This window comes from Neopsephotus bourkii, unplaced genomic scaffold, assembly GCF_033783945.1.
Source record: "Neopsephotus bourkii isolate Nb327-2 ecotype Australia unplaced genomic scaffold, CSIRO-AGI_Nbou_v1 NB_318, whole genome shotgun sequence".
NCBI lineage: Eukaryota > Metazoa > Chordata > Aves > Psittaciformes > Psittacidae > Neopsephotus > Neopsephotus bourkii.
Window position 1 is genome coordinate 1,416,301 of NW_026900826.1, and position 19,964 is coordinate 1,436,264.

Sequence of the window (19,964 nt, forward strand, 5' to 3'; positions counted from 1 at the left end):
CTCTGTTATTTGTGAAGGGTTTTTCTAGTGTTGGAGTTGCCACATTTCTGTGTAAGTATTTTGCCTGATATGCCTCAGATAATACACAAAACAACATCACAAACACACAACTTTTCAGCAATTCCAAATATGTTATTTCAAAATGGGATGAAGTAGAAACAACTTATTACTGTGAATCACACCACTTAAGAAATATAACCTAAAAGGAGGAGACTTGTTTCTGTTGAAGCCAGGAAAAATAAAATTCAAAAAAAGAGTGTAATTTCACAGTTTTTAAACTGTTTAGAAATTCTGGTCACTGTCAGTACATGCTACACTCCAGAGTTAGACATCATCTTCTGATGAGGTCCCAAAGGTTTAATCATCTTTTTGCATTATACCAAGGTTCCTCGAAAACAAAAAGTAGTTAGTCTAAACAATGTGTTACCTTTAACAGCTGAGAAGAAACAAGTGCCTTAGCTGTACATTCAAAAAACCAGGTCATAAAAGCTAAAGTAAAAATAATGTGCAAAAATTTTGCATATTTACCAAATTATCCCCTGTAACTGACTGACACTCACAGCATACAATGTATGTATTTTAATTGCTCATGTATTAAAATTGACAAAATGCATTGACATCTTACTGTACAAAGTAATTATAAGAAGGGAGCATAGAGGCAGCATGCCTTTAGAGATAAAGGAGCTGATCTGGTATCACCCAAAGGCCACTAGTGCAGTTGAGAGTTCAGCCCCCCTCTAATCCCGAGACCCTATCATGACAGCACAGGCGGCGTTTTCACTGCATTTATAGGGGCTACAGCATCTTACAAAGTCAGCCATTTACTTTGCAACTCACATACCAGGAAGCTCCATGAGGCTTCTCATCTTTTTGGTGCTGTCCCATTTTTCTGGGACTGGCAACTTATGACCAGCACTAGGAAAAGGCTGTACTGCAGCTTTTGGATGGCAACACAAAGGGCCCTATGACACGCCAAGTTCAAAGTGCAAACCCAGGAACTCAAGTGCTGTTTTGGGGTATGGCTTGTCACATGTAAATCAGGTAAATGAAAGTGTGGGTTTTCCACTTCTAAAATCTGCATTAAAGATATTCCATATCAATAGGAAGGGATACCCAAGTTCATGAGCTGATAGAGAGCACACAGTAGATCTGAATGTGCAATTTTTCCTTTGATGTGCTCCATAGTGTGCAAAAAAAGACACTACCCAACCCATCAAAGTATAATGTAAGCATATCCTGCATTTGGGAATATGATACATTACTTACTGCTCAGAAAACTATGTTTCAGAGCTTAACCAACACAAGCTGAAATCGTGCACAAAATCGCCAAGGGTGTGCCTCCCCATGTCTCTATTTACATGTGTTAAACCAGGACAGTCTGGGGACATTTACACCAGAATGGTGACCCTTTGCAAGTTTTTAGCAGTGTCTGCCTACCTTAAAAAACAAAACAAAACAAAACAACAAAAAACCCACCAAAAACACACTCCACCCTCCCAAAAAACCAACCAACCAACCAACCAACAAAACCCTAAAACACACCAAGAAACACAAACACCTAAAAACAAGCTTTCCTGGGAAAATTGTTCCCCCCTGCAGTCTTTGGGCTTACAAATTCTTGCTTTGAGTTTTCATCTGCTAGCAGCCAGCTGGTGCAGGCAGCGAGGCCGCCCTTGTGTAGAGATGCTGCATGCACAAGCAGCAGAGGTGCAGCATCTCCTTCCATGAAGGCACTGCCCCAAACAGTGGCAGCCAGAGGTGCTGCTTCTCCATGCAGCCAGGCAGCAGCAGGCAGCAATGCCAGCATAGCTTGACAGTCTAAACAAACTGCTTTTCAAGAACAGGGCCGAAGGTCGAATGAACTGCTTCCATAAACTGGAGACAAGTTCACAGGTATTCTTACACAGCTCTGTTCCTTGAAATTTCTTTTAAATCCAGGGATAGGTATCTCATAATCAAACGGTAAAACTCCAGGTGAGCATATACAGGACTAGTCTTAATTGTCTAACTGAATTCTTATTTGACAGTGACCCTGGCAAATGTATCACTTGGTCCTGCAGAAGCATGCTGTTCCATTTCTTAGAGAAAAAGGCACCAGTGGGCATGCATTTGCTCTTTTTCTATTGTTACTGTAATGTAAATTTACTTTTTAAATATTCCTGAAACCAGATACTAGAGAGATATTTACCTACCAGAGGAATAGCTCTTTGCTAGTTTCCTGCAGTCTGCCTTAAATCCTCAAAGATGGATCAATTTCCCACCATAGCTTGTTTACCTTTTGAAAGAAGCATTAATTAAAAGGACCTAAATTTTCTTGTAGCTTTGATAGAGACACATCACAACAAAGCTTGACATTAAAGTAACCAAGTCATTGTTGCACTTTTAAAGGTACCAATACCTGTTTTATTTCCTGGTATTCCCAAGCATATACAATACAGAAGTTGATATATTCTCATGGTCCTTCTGCAAAATACAAGGAGAGCCAGCACAGGTGCAATGGTAAAACTGTAAAAATCTTCTTTTCTTTTGTTTTCCAAATCCAAGAAAGGTTATTACACCAACACTAATGCAACCCAGAAAGTCACTGAGACTGTAACACAGATAAGGATGTGCAGAAGATAAGCTATTGGTTTTAGTTACTGGTGGATTGAGCTGGTGGGTATGCCTGCTGCATTTTTAAGAAAGAGTCCAAATGATTAAACCACCTCATGAACACCCATATTCATGCTGGAACAGACTGTTATTGTCCAAAACAGAGTAATGTGCAAAGACACTTAAAAATGTGCTGGTATTACCCAAAATGGAAAACAGGAGGAAAGAAAGGAGTTCAGTGAAAAAAACAGACATCAGAATACCTGAGCACACTCTTAAGAAAAAGCTGAAAGGGAGCTCTTTGATCTAAACACTTTCTAGGTTAAAAGGCCTTTGAGCTGCAAGCAAAATCCCTATTCTCAGCTATTTAATGCCTTCTGTGTTCAGGGAAACAGGATCTTGCACATTCTTTATAAATAAGAGGAATTCCAGAGATACCTGAGCCTCCATCATCAGCCTCTCTGAAGAACACAGAACCTTGATCACTCAGTTCTGAAAAAAGGGGTGACAATCTGAGTTGCTCTCCTCCTTTCCTTGGAAATCAGAAAGATAAAACACCCAGTAAAATGTGCATATGGGTTACGTGAAAATAAAATAGTGCTTTAACTTCTGAAAGCATTACAAATCCAAAGACAACTTTTAAGTATGCTTAAATCTAATAATTTAATAAAAGTAAATAATTCCATATTGGGTGTGTGTGAACCAAACCCATACTGTCATGATAAAATGAGATTTTCTATGAAAACAAGAAAAAATAAATTGCACATTATTCAAGCTGGAAAATGAGCAGAAAATACCTTAATAATCAGCGCAGTAGAGCTGCAATGCTCCTCTGTAGGTTGTTTAGTCCACCCTCCCTGCCAGGCCTGGGTCCACCTGTATTTTAAGTATCTCCAAGGATGGAGACTCCACAACCTCTCTGGGCAACCTGCTCCAGTGTTTGACCACACTCGCAGCGAAAAGCATTTTCTTACGTCTAAATGGAATTGTATGGTAAAGATGGGACCGATATAAACAGGCAAGCATTTGTTAACTAATAATGGTAAACCCCTTCCTTAAAAGAAACTGCCTCTCTTCTGCTTGCAATTTTCAAGCTTCTGAGATTTGCAGTTTTGCTACCATCAAATGTACCAGCCTTAACAAGGCAATGCAGGGGGAACAGATGGTGCAGTTCACTGATTGCAGTTGTGTCTGTTCTTTGTAGCTTCTATGATTTTTTAAGAAAATAAAAATTAATAAATTCAGAAAGCATTTTGGAGAGTTTTCTCCCTCTTAAGTCCTCAGATATTGTGACTCAATGCTACTGAAACCTCCAGTATATAAACAGAAGAGGCATAAAGTACTTGAAAACATGTTAAATACACACTATCCCAAGGTTCTAGGGATGTCTCAAGGATCACTAACAAGTGTTTTGTTTCCCCTGCCAACATTTCTAACCCAGCCTGGGTTTCAAGACTTGGAAAAAGCTTGGCTTTTTCTTGCCCCTCGTATCTAGGGCTAAGTAAATTCAGTTGAACAATGCTTCTACAGCGCTGTTTCCTAGGCTGAATGCAAGTAGGCCTGTTACGATGAAGAAGTTTGCCCACACTAAATTTCTAACTCACTGTTTGTCAGACTTTCACAGAGCCCCACGACTAGAACTGTGCAACAAGGATGTGCTACGTTAAACCAGTAATATTGATGTAGCTCAATTCAGACTTCAGTTCTTCCCCTGCCTCTGCAAAAATAAAAAGACAAAATAAAAAAAGCCACCAAAACCATCAGTTCAGGGAAGATGGATAAAAACCTACGTATCTATGAGTGTGTACCATGAATATTTTTAATTTACTTGGTATTATGAAGTATTAACTTTTGTCATGAATATTCACAGTAAGAAAAAGATGAGTCAGAACAAATTACTCAACTGGTTTTTTTCCAAGAAACATTTATTAATAACATTCTTAAAGTGATAACTTAAAGAGTCATAAGGGAGGGGGCTGTTGTCAGTAAACATACAATGAAAAGGTAGTAAGATTTTTATGTGTATGACTAAAACAGCCTTTAACATAGTGTTTAGCCCAACCAAATTTAATATTAAAAACATTCAAAATTGCTCAAAGTGTTGCAATCAGTTCTATTGAACTTATAAACCCCTCATTTCAGTAGTCAATACTAACCTATTATTTATATAAAATTTCTTAATTTTTGTAAACAAAGCACCTAAGCATTTGAAAGAAAAAAGTTAGTTTACATCCCATTAAACTGCAGCACATGTGTGTGAAACCTCAGGCATGATCAGGCATAGAGCACAATTAGGCACAGAACAAGACAGTTTCCACAGCCAGCTGCTGATGCTGCCTTATAACATCTTTATTTGTATTAATTCCATTATCATTTATGGCTGAAATTGTAGCAAATCCTCAATTCAGGTTATTTCAAAGAGAAAAAGGAGTCATATTACATAGATCGTGAAGCTTCTGAGAGCTCCGAGTATTGCATGACTTTGAATGAGTTATGACTTCTTTCTCTCTTTCAGGAATTCTCAGAAACTTCTTCATAACTATTTAACTTTGGCAGATACTGGGCCTGACAAAGAGCATGACAACACATCAGGAGACAAGTTTTCAGTCTGCTATTGGAACACTGAGGTATGCTGTAATTTATTAAGTGCCAGTCAAAAAAACTGAAGATGGTGCACAAGATCATTGGATTCTGAGGCTGTCAGCTCAAGCTTAGAAAGTCAAGGGAGGCAATTAACACAGGAAAACTGTACATAATTTCTGTTTTCTTACGGAAGCTGCAAACAAGGTGGTTATCTTACCCGTATCAACTGGTACCATGGTCAATCTGTGTGAATGGCAACAACTCACACTCAGGCTGGAAGACTGTCTGCTCCTGACTCTCAGGAACAGAAGTTTGATATAAATTATGTAAAGCAGGGAATTTGCAGTAAGCCTTTGTTAACTGCCAATACAGATTTACAATTGTCTTCATTAGCATACTTCCAAAGTAAATCTAGCTACACTAGATTTAACCTGGGTAAGTTTTCCTGAGCTGACATGCCCCAAACGAACTATAAATGTTTGGAGGTGACCTTCAGACAAGCAGGAAATTCTGCACTGACACTGCCCAGCATGTGCTTATTCAGTTGTTTTCTCCAGGTTCTTGAACTTGTACTGACTATGGGAATGACATTCATTAAAGAATAGAAAGAACATTTTAAGGACGACCTGACATGAGCGCTAAGTGAACTCAGCTGTCTCCTGTTGTTGCATTCTCCAATTTTCTTTGGTGTAAAGTGTTAGCATTACAGCTATACAATTTTTCTACACCTAAACCCCCTCAATTTGCAGTTTCCTGAAAAAAGAAAAAGTGTCAAACAAATTCAAAATTCTTCTAAATGCAAACTAACAATTTGAACTATTTCTCCTTTTCCAAGTCTTTAAAAGCTAAACCAAATGAAGATTAAAGAAGTTAAACACATGCATTGGCCTTAACTAACACAGGCACTACTAGCACTATTCAAACCTGTTGTTTTGTCTATCAATTGCAAAGACTTTTCAAAAATAGTTAAAAAAAACCCAGTGTAGAATCAAAAGCTAAAAAACCCTGTCATGTCTTCCCCCATCCCTTGGAACTGATCCACAGCCAAATGAAGACCACAAATATAGACCTAGTTTCAATGGGTAGGAGAAGAACCAGGCCAGAGTTAACATTACACCCCACCCACCCAAATAGCACTTCTTGAGCAAAACCCCTGTTGCCTTTCACACCATTTTGTGTGTCAACTATTCCAGAAGCTGCACCTAAGTTTCCAGGACCAAGTAACTCCCCCTTTAATTTTTTTTTTTTAAATGGCTGGTAATGTTCATAATCTGAAGACTTGCATCAGAGTTTAACAATTTTCACACATAAGGCATAAGCCAGTGATACCAGGGGGCACAGAGGTGGGGAAGAGCTCAACCCCAGGCTAAATTTGCCCTGTTATCTGTTTTACGGCTTATGAAGTACACAGATTAACATTCACACTGTTTATTCAATTACTTGTAGTAATGGAACTACCATCTCATTCTATAGTTGCTACAGTTTACTATTGATCTTTGTATTCAAAATCTGGAAAGAAAGCCTATTAAGGGTACTGTGATTTATTTATTTTTAAATGAAACTTGACTAGTCTTAATCAAAATTAAGAAAAAAATTTCATTCAAACTGATATGGGTAAGCAACTTTTACAAAAATATACTGTATAGAAACACATTTGGAAAATTGCATAGAAAATAGCCTTTTATTTAAATCAAAATAAGGCACGGTTTTACTAGCTATGGTCTGGCGGTAAAAATGCAAGTCTATTTTGATTACTTTTATGTTATTAACAATATTTTCCATAAAAATATAGGTATGGGAATAAAAACCCTTTTATACAGAGTGGGAAACACTCTATTGTAAAACTTCACCAAATTTGCTGTCATTAATTTGTACAAAATTTGAATACTATTTTAAATCGGGATCCTACATGTTATTGTCCTCCAGGCTGTTCACTGGCTGATGCTGTGTTTTCTTCATTTCCTGTATAATCCAGGTGTTCCATCATCTAAGTGTAAAAAGAAAAAAGAAGATAGGTACCTTTATAAAGAACTACTGGCTTTCCCATCAGTCCCAAGTATTTGTTAGCTAAGAGAAATATAATTAAACATGTGTTAGAGTGCTTTTTAGCAGCATACAGATAAGAAGTCCTCTGTAGATCAGATAGTATTCAAGCCAAATAATCAAAGCTCTTTTAGCTAGTGCTTTCCATTGCAAAAGCATTCTCCAACCAAGGATCCAAGTTCTCTACAAGAAATTAACCTTGTAAGTCAGAACTGTCTCACTTACTAAGTACAGAGAAGAAATTAAAAAATGATTAGGGTAAAGCAGATTTTTCAAAGACATAATTTGCAGATCTGGAACGAGACCCAGGATCCTACCTAACGTGTACAGGTAGCAAGCAATAGCTTGCATAGAAAAGATGAGCTTTCTCTTTTCATGACTATAAAAGCTAGCCATGTTACAGTTAGTAGAAACCTACTTGATTTGCAACATTTCTTTGTACATTTTCCTTTATTTTAAAAAGGATAAAAGAAACGGAACTGAAAAGTCCTGCAACGGGAGAATCTGAACCAGATCATTATACTTTCCAATTCCTGTAGCTGATTAGGTCACCTGAATAACACACGACAATATTGTACTTTTCCTGACTAAAAAGCAGCCTGTTTCCCTACCAACTGCTGTATTGCTACAGCACAACAAAGACTCTAGTTTCCTCCCTGGGACAAGGCACTGAATAAATTTTATCAGTAATATACATATTAGTTAGTGTGACAAACTGAGACACATCAGTGTGAGGGCTTCAGAACTAAGCAGAAGCAACAAGAGGCCAAGGACTGGACAGTTTTGATAGCTGACAACCAGAGACAGAAGATACAGTAGTAAAACTCATGCAGCATGGCAGGATTATTAGGACAAGGGCATAATAATTTCAGCATCAAAAAGTAGAAAACCCCATGGATATTCTTCCATAGTTGCACATTCTGCCTAGTAGTAAACAGGCTCCCTATAAAAGGAGTAAAACGTCTTTCTGTAAAAGAACTGTTCACTGCATGGGTTCTAAGCTGGACAGATTTCCATGCTTGCTTTTTTGTCTTACGAGAACCCACTGCTTGCCCGGCTCCTGACACTGTCACATTATACGCACTTTAGTGTGTATATAATTCCATATATAGAGATCAAAAAGAGTAATTTCTTTAACTTCTTTTTCCTCTAGTTGCGACCCATCTCTGTGCCATACCTACTTCTATGCCAACAGAAATGTTTCATTGCAAGATGTACAAACATACCTTATTAAAAGCAGGTTTGTTTAAACAAGCTGTTTCCTGGTCCAGACATGCCAACATGCCATGCAGTAAGTTGAGATGACAGTTCCAAAGCAGAAGCAAGTCACTGGCACTTGGGTAAGGCTTAGAAGAGCCTACTGGCCACAATATCAATCTAGCTAAACCCAGAAAAGGTTTTTCATATCCCTCTTTTCACATGTCAAAACTAAGAGAATTAAGAATTAAGGCAAGCACTAGTATTGCCAATACACCTAACCACCACGATACAGCAATAGCACACACTCAGTCCAGCTGCAAATACCAAGCTCTTGTGCCAATGACAACCTTGTATTCACTTCAGTGTATCTAGAACTTTAACCCTGCACTGTGACCAAAAACCCACATCAAAAATCACCCAAAGCAAACCACTCCCTACAATTACAGAAGTCAAACCCTCATTTTGAATGAGGATTGAAGTATTTGTTTCCAGGAAAACACAACAAACCATTGCATGGCACCACATTACATCAAGTACTGTCATGTTATCTTGCTTCCTTCTAGGGAGGATCATCTAACAACTGGCATAGAGGAGGTAGTTCTGGTAAGCATATTTGCAGAATGTTTCCCTATTAAACTGACAAGATGCTTCCAGAAGAAGAGCTACCACTGTTTGCAACAATTCAGCATATCCCAAAGTCAAAGAGTCTTCTCTTAATCCTACAATAAGTAGCAGAAAATGTACTTACACTGGAGGTACCACCTCTAGTTAAATCTTTAAGTCTCTGCTTAATATAGCAGATTTTTAAGTTAAATTGAAAACCAAAAACACCAAAGGGTGTTTGTTTGGGGTTTTTTTTATACACATAAACATTACAACGCTAAAAAAAAAAAAAAAAAGGCCATCCCATCTCATTTCTAATCTCCCCACCATATAGAAGAAGGACAACCAACAACTTGAAGGCAGGGATAAACAGATGCCTTTCTGAAAGTGTATCTCTGTTGTAGGTTTCTGGGAGGACCCCATCCTCAAAGGCCCAGAAGCTGCAGGACTCTTTATGACAAGCAGCAAGATGAATGCACCATGCTAAAATGATGGACAAAGTTATTCCAAGCCTCAAAAGAGCCAGAGCAATCAGACCATACATTGTGGAGAGCTTATGAAGATTTAGAAGCTTTTTCTTTCACATCCGAATTCCTGACAATTTTTAAGGGGAGGAGGGATGTGGTGTGTCAAGATGGGTTAAATATAAATGTCTTTTAGTTACAAAGCTATCTCCCTATCTCCTAACATGGTGAACTACCAAAAGCAAACAAACAACCCACAAACAAACCCCTGCCAAACCACACACAGAGTTAAACTAGAAATGGCAATATATACTCCTACCTGTAGAAGAGTACACTGCTTCTGCACATACTTGCCTGCAAGATGCACTCTGATGTTGTTGAATTCACCTAATTCTTAACAACCTATAGCTATGATTAATTTGCAAGTATCTAAAAACTTGATTTTAAATGACAGTACTAACAGCAAGTGCATGCTGTGTAACATGCCAATGACAAATCTGTTGATTTATTACTTCAAAGAGATAAGAAAGCTTGCTGAACACTTCAAATTGACAGACTCTGAAAAGTTGCTAGACTATTCTACCTACAAGACTTCAAAGTTGCATTAGTCCACTAGGTTTTTCATGGTATTACTAAAACGATTTCATAAACTGTACTGATACAAAAACCAAACAGTATTTCTAAAATAAATAACTGGGAAGTAAGTATCAAATTAGTTTATCATGCAGGCCTAAATGAGAAGTATAAGCAATCAAAAAAAAACCCAAACATTAAAAACCCTTTATTGTACACTTTTTGGCAGTAACATTTCCTACATTTGTGATAAGAAAGTAAGTACATTACTCTCCCCAGAAATCCCTGTGCTTCAGTAAATAGTTAAAATGTTTTTCTGTGCAACAACTCATTACAGCTCAAGTCTACTCCATAATAAAGCCACATGTGGCATAACTACAATTCAAGACTGCATCATTACGCAGGAACAGAAATGCTCCCAGCTAAGAATTATGGGACCTCAGAGCTATCTTAGGGAGTCAAGTATTTCCCATGTGTATAAAGCTGAAACTGAAAAACTGCTTTTAACAATCCTATCCGAGAACTTGAGTGCACGGAGCAGGACAGAAGAATCTGATGCTATAAAAATATGGTCTGGCCATATGGTTTTAATTTGCACTCAACCTCTTCCACTTCCTAATCTCTTCTTGGGTTTGTATCTAATTCATTTATTATTAAGGCTTTTTAATGAGACTTAAATTGTTAAAATACTCTTTATTAGAAGAAATAAGGTAATGAGAAAAGTACTTTTTAGTTCAGAATTTAAGACAGTCAGAGTTCACCATCTCAAACTGTCTTCAGTGTAATGGGCAGACAAGCTATGCTTTATAAGCAGATGGATAACTAGACTGCCAACTATAATTCGAGATTAGATTTAAACACCAAAATTCTGCAAGAATATGACATTTGAAAGCTTGCATTGCTCTCTCCATACTGTACCTGGGACAGTGGACCGTTGAATACCATCAGTGTTAGCAGTCATGATCGATAGCCTAAGGTTAAACCTCTCACTTGCAGTGTAGAAGCTGTGCAGAAGGACCACAAAAGCTGGTCTGAATCCTTGCTCTCTATCCCACTGCAAGCACTACAGACAGCACGGGACAAGTGTATTGTTGAGTAGTAAGGTGACAGAGGGACTGCAGACATGACACTAAAGACAATTCATAATGCTGAACATTATAACAGAGGACAAGAAAGTTGTGATGAGCACAAAGCAGGTTTTCATGTCAATGCAGCGGCACAGAAAAATTAGGTGAAGGACTTCCATATAGGCAGAGGAACTAAATCCAATTCTATGTATTCGCAGACACTCCTAGGGATTTGGGAAATTATACAGTAGAGAGGAATACAAAGCCTGCCTTCAGGGTTAGGAATCATGGTTCCATTGGTACTTTAGTTGTCCTATATTCCTTTCAAGAAAGCAAGAAAAAAAACCCCACCCAAACACCTAAGCACAAAACCTGATTTATAGCTCGTCTTCATTGCTACCCTTTTCCATTTAATTACTCAGAAAAAAATTATATTTAAAAGATAAGACAGACTCAAAGGAAAAGATGAAGCAGAGGGGAAAAAAAAAGAAACCATAAGATGATTAATAAAGTTTCATTAAAAGAAGGCTATAAGCACACCTTGTAGCAAAGGCGTCCTGGAGGAGTCCGATACCTAAATAAAATTCATTCCATTATTAAAATCGTACACAACAAAAATCAGAAAACCCCAAAACTCAAAAAAGCTAACTAATGGTCTATAAACAAACAGCAGTATTCATGAAGTTTAGTCACTTGATACACTGTTTATGCTCTTGTACCCCTATTCTTAGGGTGCTTTGCTCTAAGAAGTCTGCAAGGTTGCTCTGTTTCCATGAGGACAAAGCAAACCTCTGTTGAAGTCTGGCCACCCTTATCAATGGGGCAGCTCTGCTCCAGTCCAAATGACTCTTGTAGGAAAAAAAATACAGTCCCCTTTCTATATCTTTCTCCTCAGAATGAGTAATGAAAGCTGAAGATTTCAACCCTAGGGCTGTGTGCATGGTTGGTTTGGGGATAGTTTTTTTTGCACGTTTTTGTGTAAGTTCGGTAAGGACAGTTCAAAATTCAGCTTCATGTGAGGAGAAAGATCAACACTGCAGCATTTTGAGAGTGCAACTTGAGTAACACCCTCTGGAAAAAAATAATGTAGAAAATGCTCTTCAGAAGGTTACAGAAAAATAGGAGTCAGTAAAGTTACACAGAGGTGTTCAACCACAGACAAGTCTAACTCAGGGGTTGTAGAGTGGGAGTTCTCTCTGGCACATTTTAGTTGTGCCAGAAATGAAGCCATCTGACCTCAAAACAAGCTGAAGTTCAGATTAGTTTTAATCCTTAAAGAAACCAGTTGAAAGGACATGGAAATAACTACTATGGCAACATAATTCTTCCAAGTATGAGTTCTGCTATGAGAAGTGCAAGAAATTTTTCTCCCTAAAGGGTGCTGCCAAATCTGCTCAGGCCAATCTTACTTGGAACTCAACTGAGAAAAATAAATTGCAAAGCTTTCTTCCATCCCCCAACAGACCCAGAGTTACTGGGCTTCCTATATGTGACACTGTTCTAGAATAGCAGTCAGCAAAGCCATGGTAAGTCAAATTCATTCTGACCTACAGAGAAACATTCCTGTGTGCTGGATCTAAAAAAGGAAGAGTTTGCTCTGTAGATAAAAAGAGAAGCCACGTAGTTAAAGCTGAAGGCCTCCTTAGTGATTCTATACCTAGCCAACCTCCGGCTGAAGCAGGTCTAGAGTACTAGTCAGATCGACAAAAGGTAGTTTTGATAATATTGTAATACTATAGAAGCTGCATTTCTGCAGTTCTACATTTACAAGAATTATCACCACCTTGACTTAAACCTTGCAATACTGAATTTGAAAAGGCAGGAGCCAACCCACCTCCGCTGGCAACAGACTATCCATTCTCTGAGCTGACTTCCACACAGCCTAGATACAGGTGATTGTTTCTGAATTCAAACAATAATGGACTTCAGGTCTCAATCAAGATCTAGAGTAACCTCAAGACTGGTCTGTCTTGTGATGCATGCCAGCTCACAAGAGTTACTGGCACACTCTGTTACCACAGCAAGTCAAATCAGAGGGAATGTGCACATGTCAACATGGAGAGACAGACAGCTGGTGGGATTCAAGGACTGCAATTCCTGGGTAATGTTAGAGACAACCAAAGGGGTAATGCAGAATACCCATGGCAATGTGCACACCACTGTGACAGAAAACAGTTCTATAACCACCCAGCTATTTTGTTGCTGAATGCTTCATATAATCCTGATTATGCCAGAAAGTTTCTAAAATTGTAGCTGATCACCAACTTAACTGTCTCTTAATAGAGGACTAGTGCAGATTGGAATCTGCATGCTTCGTTCAGTGACTCATGTTATACCACATCAAGATGACAGTTGAGGAATGTTAAAACATGAAAAAAACCACCCAAAAATATTCCAAAGAAAATAAAATAGGACAAATTACTTTTTCTGTGAGTACTGAACAAGCTATTTATCTCCCTCAAGCTTTGTTCTGCCTTGTCAACCAGTAGACTAAGATTTTCTAAGCATAAAGACTATTTTTCCTTATTAGTTCCAGAAGATAACATGAAGACTAGCAAAAAATGGATTACTTGCAATACATTATGAAGTACTTCTAGAAGCATACACTCAAAAGAATTAACTACAACATATTCAGCCTACCTGGTAACTGCTTCCTTTCCAGAACTTCTTCATCTCTTTGCGTCTCCAAGCAACAAATGAGCTAGTGAGGAGTGTACATGGGACAAGGTAGAGAAGGGCCGGTTGTCCCATCTTCATTAATGCCAAAACAATGAAGGTCAGCACCATACCAATGGCATAAGCTATAAAAAGATATTTATACGCACACTATCAAGAACAGGTGATTTTTAAAATTAAATAATTAATTTAGTAAGCCAGATTTATTATTTAAGTAACCTCTTTATTAATATAATTGAAAAAAAAGGTGGACAACAGGTTGCTCTGTCTTTGCAAGCTTTCTCTAAGCAACTGACTACCATAAAGAATGCTCACCTTAAATACAGGCAGGCACATTAAAGACATCATAAAAAGATTCTTGACAGCACTGAACCTTTTACCTGAAGAAACCTATCTGGTTATGCCATTTATGGAAAAAAAAAAAAAGCTAGTATGAAGATTCAAGATTGCTGAAATATCACGTTACCTATTGTACAGGAAACGTAGTATACAGAAGATGAACTTGTCTGAACATCAAATCTGCGACAGTAGGCAACCAGAAGCCCTTGAAGGGAAAAACAAAAGATTAATGACATATTTAGCCATGGTATTTTTTTCCTCCCTAGTCTTCCTCCAGATCAAAGCAGCACAAGAAGAATTTATGTTAAGACACCACATTACTGTATGTTATCATCTTCCTGTTTATTTCTGGAAAGCCAAGAACCAGTTTAAGAAATTCTACAGCAAGTCTTGAAAATCAAAACCACAATGAGCCAAGTGAGCCTGGTATTAAAAGGTTTTGTTTTTTTTTTTTTTTAGCAAGCTAAATACATTCTGCTATTTTCACTTTGTTAATACAGAAGGGTAACAACTTAGTTCTAACCTTCAACAGGATTTTAATGCTCGCTTTTTACAATCAGCAATTTTGGCTGCACACTGTTCACCCGGTGATGCTTTGTGCCTGACTTCATTTGCTCAAGACTCCAACTATGGCAAAACTCAGCTCTGCTGAGAAAGATGGAAAAATGTGATAATATATTTTCCGTTACCTCAGCTCCAATTAGGTAGTCTAGGATACAAAAATACTATGAAGTCACAGAAGAGTTGCTTTCTGTGAGATTTCAGTGAGATTTAATTAATACTGACAACTGCATTTATCTGTGGGACTTGTATTTACACAACACAGTGTGAAAGAAAAGCAAGCCCCCTTCACCATGTAAGTGTTCTGTAACATACTAAGCTGTCTTATATTGTAGCTTTTGTTGTATTCTGCATAACAGATCAAGCCAAACTGCTGCATCTGATTTAGCTGTTGAGTAAACTGAAATGTAAGTCAGTCGACAAGCAAACCCAAAATATTTAATTGTAATTTACAATTGCCAAAAACATTTGCTCACCTGGTACAATAATGTCTCCAAAACCCAACAATGAAAACGGCATGTCACACAGTGTCGATGCAGAGTATCCAAGTCTAGGCACTCTAATAACCACAGGTAACTGTAAAACAGTATTTCAGAAGCCCACATAAATCTAATCTAAAGCACCCTGGTGTTTTGGAGCTTTTTTTGATTGTTTGCTTCATTTAATAAACAGTTTAAACATCATTAATTTATTGTTAATGCAGAACTTCAAAATAGGTAGAACCTGAAGTAAAACCAGAAACCAACATAGAGAGTAGATAAATCTTAAGGCAGCAGGTAAGCTGGAAATTCAGATTTACAAATAATATGCACACACACAAATAAAATTAAAGTATCAAACCATATAATGGGAATTACAAATCTGGATTATTACCCTAGCTAAAAAATCAATGATATCCAGGCCCTGAAGAGAAATTTGGACAGTCAGATTTTCCCCAAAAGAATAATCTTTTCAGAGGGAATAATTTAAAAATCCAGTATCTGAAATACAATCCTTACTTTCTCATGGGGAGCTGAGCGTTCAGTAGGGACTTCCACCAAGTTTCCATCATTCTAGGATCAAACCCAAGTCAACAGGTATTTAATACTTAAAAGAAAATAGCAGAAGCTGGCTATATTTTGTGAGAAAGTTATGCTGAAAAGCACACTAAGAATTAGCTATGCAGTGTCAGTATTTTTGCTGCACATACTAAAACAACTGTTCATACCTTTTCACTGTTTCCAAAAGGCCCCGCTGCAACTTCAACCATTATACTTGCCCCATTCTGAAATTAAGGTTATTTTTCAAAAGTTAGTGGCTTAATATACCAAAATATTCATACTACATTAAAAAAAACCCTGCGTGTACCTCATTTTAGAATCCAGGACTGGAAAAATCCTGAACATCCAAAGGAATGTACTAGTATTGAACAGTATCATGCAGTACAGTTTTGCACAGAAAACACATATTCCAGCCTAAAATAGCTGTTCTAAAAAAACCCACAAACAAATCCACAAGACGTAGCTGGAAGTTAAGATAAAAAAAAGTGTAAGTTTTTTCTGCCATGAGCTTTCTGCTCCAAAATAAAAGGTACACTTGCTACAGTTCACACTACACTGCAAAGGAGCACTGCAGAGTACTAGAGCATGTTTCAATATATGGGTATTGAAAGCAAAAGCAGGAAGAAAACTGTAGGACAGTAATTTCTCATCATTGTGCTGTCGCACAAATGGAGTCAGCTTATTTTTGGCCATGTAATTGCTGAAAACTAAGTAATTTAACAGAATTTATGGCACCTACGCAAGCATTATGCTCAACAGCCCATACAAGATGAAAGTTTAGGCCACTGCTGCCTCAAATGAAGAAAAGGAAGCCAGCATTCCCGTACTGAGAATGCTGAAAATACTAACCTGTTCGACAAAAATACTGCCCCAGTGACAACAGTTTTTGTTTTATTTTAAAGATAAATTCACAGACATACCTTTGTGATAAATGGTGTTATGAAGACAAAAAACACATCATACAGAAGGAGAAGGCCCAGAAGGATCACACAGGACTGGAAAAAAAATAAAGTAGAAAATATTCCCATAGGTTTACAAGGACTGCACAGCTAGATTCTGGTACCACTGTGCTATGTTGCTATGTTAAAAAAAAAAAAGAAAAAAAAAAAAGGAAGAACCAACCCCTACCTCTCCTTGTTTTTATCCTGGCATTACATATAGAACAGGATTAATGTCTATTAAAAATGTTAAAGATTTTCTTAACTTATAGGCTTTCTTCAGTGTCGAAAACCTACTTCCTGGTACTAGACTTAGATTCATGGCATTAGAATACTTCCTTAAGGTAAGCAATTTGCAGTACCTTGAAGTTCGGCATCTTCAGTGTTTTAATAAAGTTTAGGCAGAAAGCAACTCCCAAAATGTCTTGCAAAATCCAAGCCCACCTAAAAACCAAGAACATATTTTTACATATTCTTCAAACTACTGCTGGACTCTAAGTGCAATAATGGTTTCAGGTTTTGCTATATTGTATATTCTGCACCATATAATGTTGTGCTCAGCATATAAAGCTGATTAAAGGAGGAAGGATATTTGGAGTAATGGCATTTGTCTTCCAAAGTAACCATTACATGTGATGGAACCCTGCTGTCCTAGAGACAGCTGAACATTTGCCTGTTGTGGTGAATAAACTCCTTGTTTTGCTTTGCTGCATGTGCAGCTTTTGCTTTACCTATTAAACTGTCTTAACCTCAACTCTTGAGTTTTCTCACTTTTACCATTCCAGTTCTCTTCCCCATCCCCAGGGGGGACTGTGTGAGTGGCTGGCGCTTAGTTGCTAGCTGGGATTAAACCAGGACACTTCATCAACATACTACAAAGAAAATGAGTTGAACAGAGGCCACAACAGGGCTTTGGTGTTCACTTGTATGATGGCTCACTTGATTGGAAGCCCTACTTAATATCTGACTCAAGATGCTACTTAGGATTGTACTACAATATTTGTGTATTTATGGTCCTCTTCTTCCACAGGAAGCACAGGTCTTACAGTCCCTAGGCTATTTCTGCACTTTTTTTTCTTCATTAAGAATCAAGTTAGTTCTTCCTCATCTTTATAATTTTTTGTAACTCCAAAGTACCACACAGTTCATTTGTATAGCTTTGTTCTCTATTACTCCCATGCTCGTTAAGCTTCATATATACATTTATGACTTTTTTGAAATCAGGACTGAGTATAGACAGATGCTATGCTCCAGGATTAGTTATATGATGGGAAGTTCATTAATGACAATTATTCAAATTACTCTTTTAAGTCAGAATGCATCACTTACCTATCTTCATTTCGAAACACTGCCCAGATGACAGCTGCTGCTATGCAGAATGCAGCAAGAAAAATAAGCCTCACTTCAATGCTTTTGTTGCAACATGCAATCCTAAAAGAAAATAATCAGATTAAAAAATAAAGCCTGCAACAGCCAAAACATATGCCTGTGCTATCATGGGTCCTTAAGCTGACAAGGTGTTCTCACCTTGAGAGCTTCTCTTTTGCCCATTTGTTCTATCCAGACTCAGGTGGCGTTATACTGGCAATTGCACTACCAGTCCTTCTCTGGGCTGCATTTAAAACATGCTCAAAGATAAATCAAATTTGGCTTTGACAGCCAGTCCTCATTTTAGCAAACACATCCAGGGAAGGTGGCAAGCAGATGAATTTATTTAATTTATGTCATTTAACGACTATGCCAACAGAACTATGTCAGTGAGGGACAGACGTCATAATTCCAGAAAGGCGGGTGGGGGGAGTGGTGAAAATCAATTTTAGGACACACAATCCAAGATTAAAAATGGAGTAACTATGTATTGCAAAATTGTGAGCCAGTATCTGTTTCCACCACCTACTCAATTTTCTGGGGTAGCTCTTGAACTGATACTAACTGACAGGAGAAATGCCTGTCCTACAGCTTACACAAAACCTGATGTCTTTTCTACCTATCTCTGTCTTTGATGAGCTACTGGATCACCTGGCACTAATATCCTGTACTAAGTAACATGCAAACACAATCTTAGGCTTCCAAGCTTATAAGAATTGCTCTTTTGGGGGAAAGAACTATTTGGGGTTTTTTTTAAATGTGAAAATACAGAGGAGGAAAATATTCCCATACTTGCTAATACCTGCAGGATACCTACTCGGAGTAGTAAGGCAAGGCTATCTGCACAGTGATAACACACAACCTGAGTTACAACTGCAACCACTAACACAGAGGACATGAGCAATTCACAAGAAAGTTAAACTTAATCTGTACTGTACCTGTGACAGACCAACATAAAGGAAAACAAAACCTCTATTGCCTATAGCACAGTACTTGCCTGAAACAGGGCCAAGTGTGCAGGATTCTCCCTTACCGAGTTCCCTCATGAACAAAGTGAGCATACCTGAGTAAGCATACCAAAGTGAGCACAAGCTGAGCTCAGATGGCCAAGCAGAGCCTTTTAAGTTTGCTTACAGCAATGCTTGCAAATAAAAGTAATGCAGCGAATGCCCCACAATACTATTTTAACTGTTAATTATGATACAAATACCTTTAATATCTATTAAAGGAGCTTGTAATTTTGTTTTTTTAACAATCCTACATACTAAACCATTTAGGAAACAATTTGTCAAACTGCTCTTGTGTAGTAATCACAATATACCCCAAAGAAATCTTCCATTTATAATAAGTGAAAGGTGTACAATACCTGCACTGCCCAAATGGTATTTCTCCTATTAATGCTGCAAGACAGTTGTATAGACTCATTGCAGATGCCAAGCAGAAGACTGATATTATAACATACACTAAATAAAAAGAATGGAAGATGGAAATCAGTGACAAAATACAATAGGAAAGAAATCAAACAAGAATCAAACACAACAATGTACATTTGATATAAACAGCAACTTATGTTAACAGTTACAGCACTGCTCAATACAGTCACTGGAGACTACATCAGCTGATTACAGACAATGCTGAATTCTGATTGTCTCTGCCATGTCAAGAGTTCTCATTAAGCAAATACCTGAGGTCTGAAAGTTTTTAATTAACAGTCCCCCTTTTTTTTTATTATTTTTCTTCCCTTTTATTTAAGAAAAAGTCACCTGTTACCGCTTTCACATACTTTTAATTGGTTTTAGCCAAATAAAACCAAAGTGCTATCTTACAACTACCTGCTTTCCCAATTTCTGGTAATACTTTCCACTTCAGATGTTCCCTTTAAGTACTTTGTCTGTTTATGCCTAAAGATTTCAATAT

General features: G+C 37.7%; 1 protein-coding gene across 4 annotated transcripts in view; it reads right to left on the reverse strand.

Annotated features, from left to right (window-relative positions):
* Positions 1-4,496: 4,496 nt before the first annotated feature.
* The window catches only part of SPPL2A (signal peptide peptidase like 2A), a 28,190-nt gene continuing 12,722 nt past the window's right edge, over positions 4,497-19,964 (reverse strand). Inside the window, exons 7-17 of one of the 4 annotated variants that reach the window (XM_061347329.1) lie at positions 19,414-19,510; positions 18,009-18,110; positions 17,042-17,123; positions 16,662-16,736; positions 15,909-15,965; positions 15,700-15,753; positions 15,178-15,277; positions 14,268-14,345; positions 13,766-13,926; positions 11,666-11,699; positions 4,497-7,162 (exon numbers count right to left, since the gene is read on the reverse strand). In XM_061347329.1, the coding sequence (XP_061203313.1) occupies positions 7,131-7,162; positions 11,666-11,699; positions 13,766-13,926; positions 14,268-14,345; positions 15,178-15,277; positions 15,700-15,753; positions 15,909-15,965; positions 16,662-16,736; positions 17,042-17,123; positions 18,009-18,110; positions 19,414-19,510 (872 nt within the window). In that variant the 3' untranslated portion in view covers positions 4,497-7,130. The remainder of the gene's footprint in view (positions 7,163-11,665; positions 11,700-13,765; positions 13,927-14,267; positions 14,346-15,177; positions 15,278-15,699; positions 15,754-15,908; positions 15,966-16,661; positions 16,737-17,041; positions 17,124-18,008; positions 18,111-19,413; positions 19,511-19,964) is intronic. The other 3 variants (XM_061347331.1, XM_061347328.1, XM_061347330.1) reach the window with 3 other exon arrangements.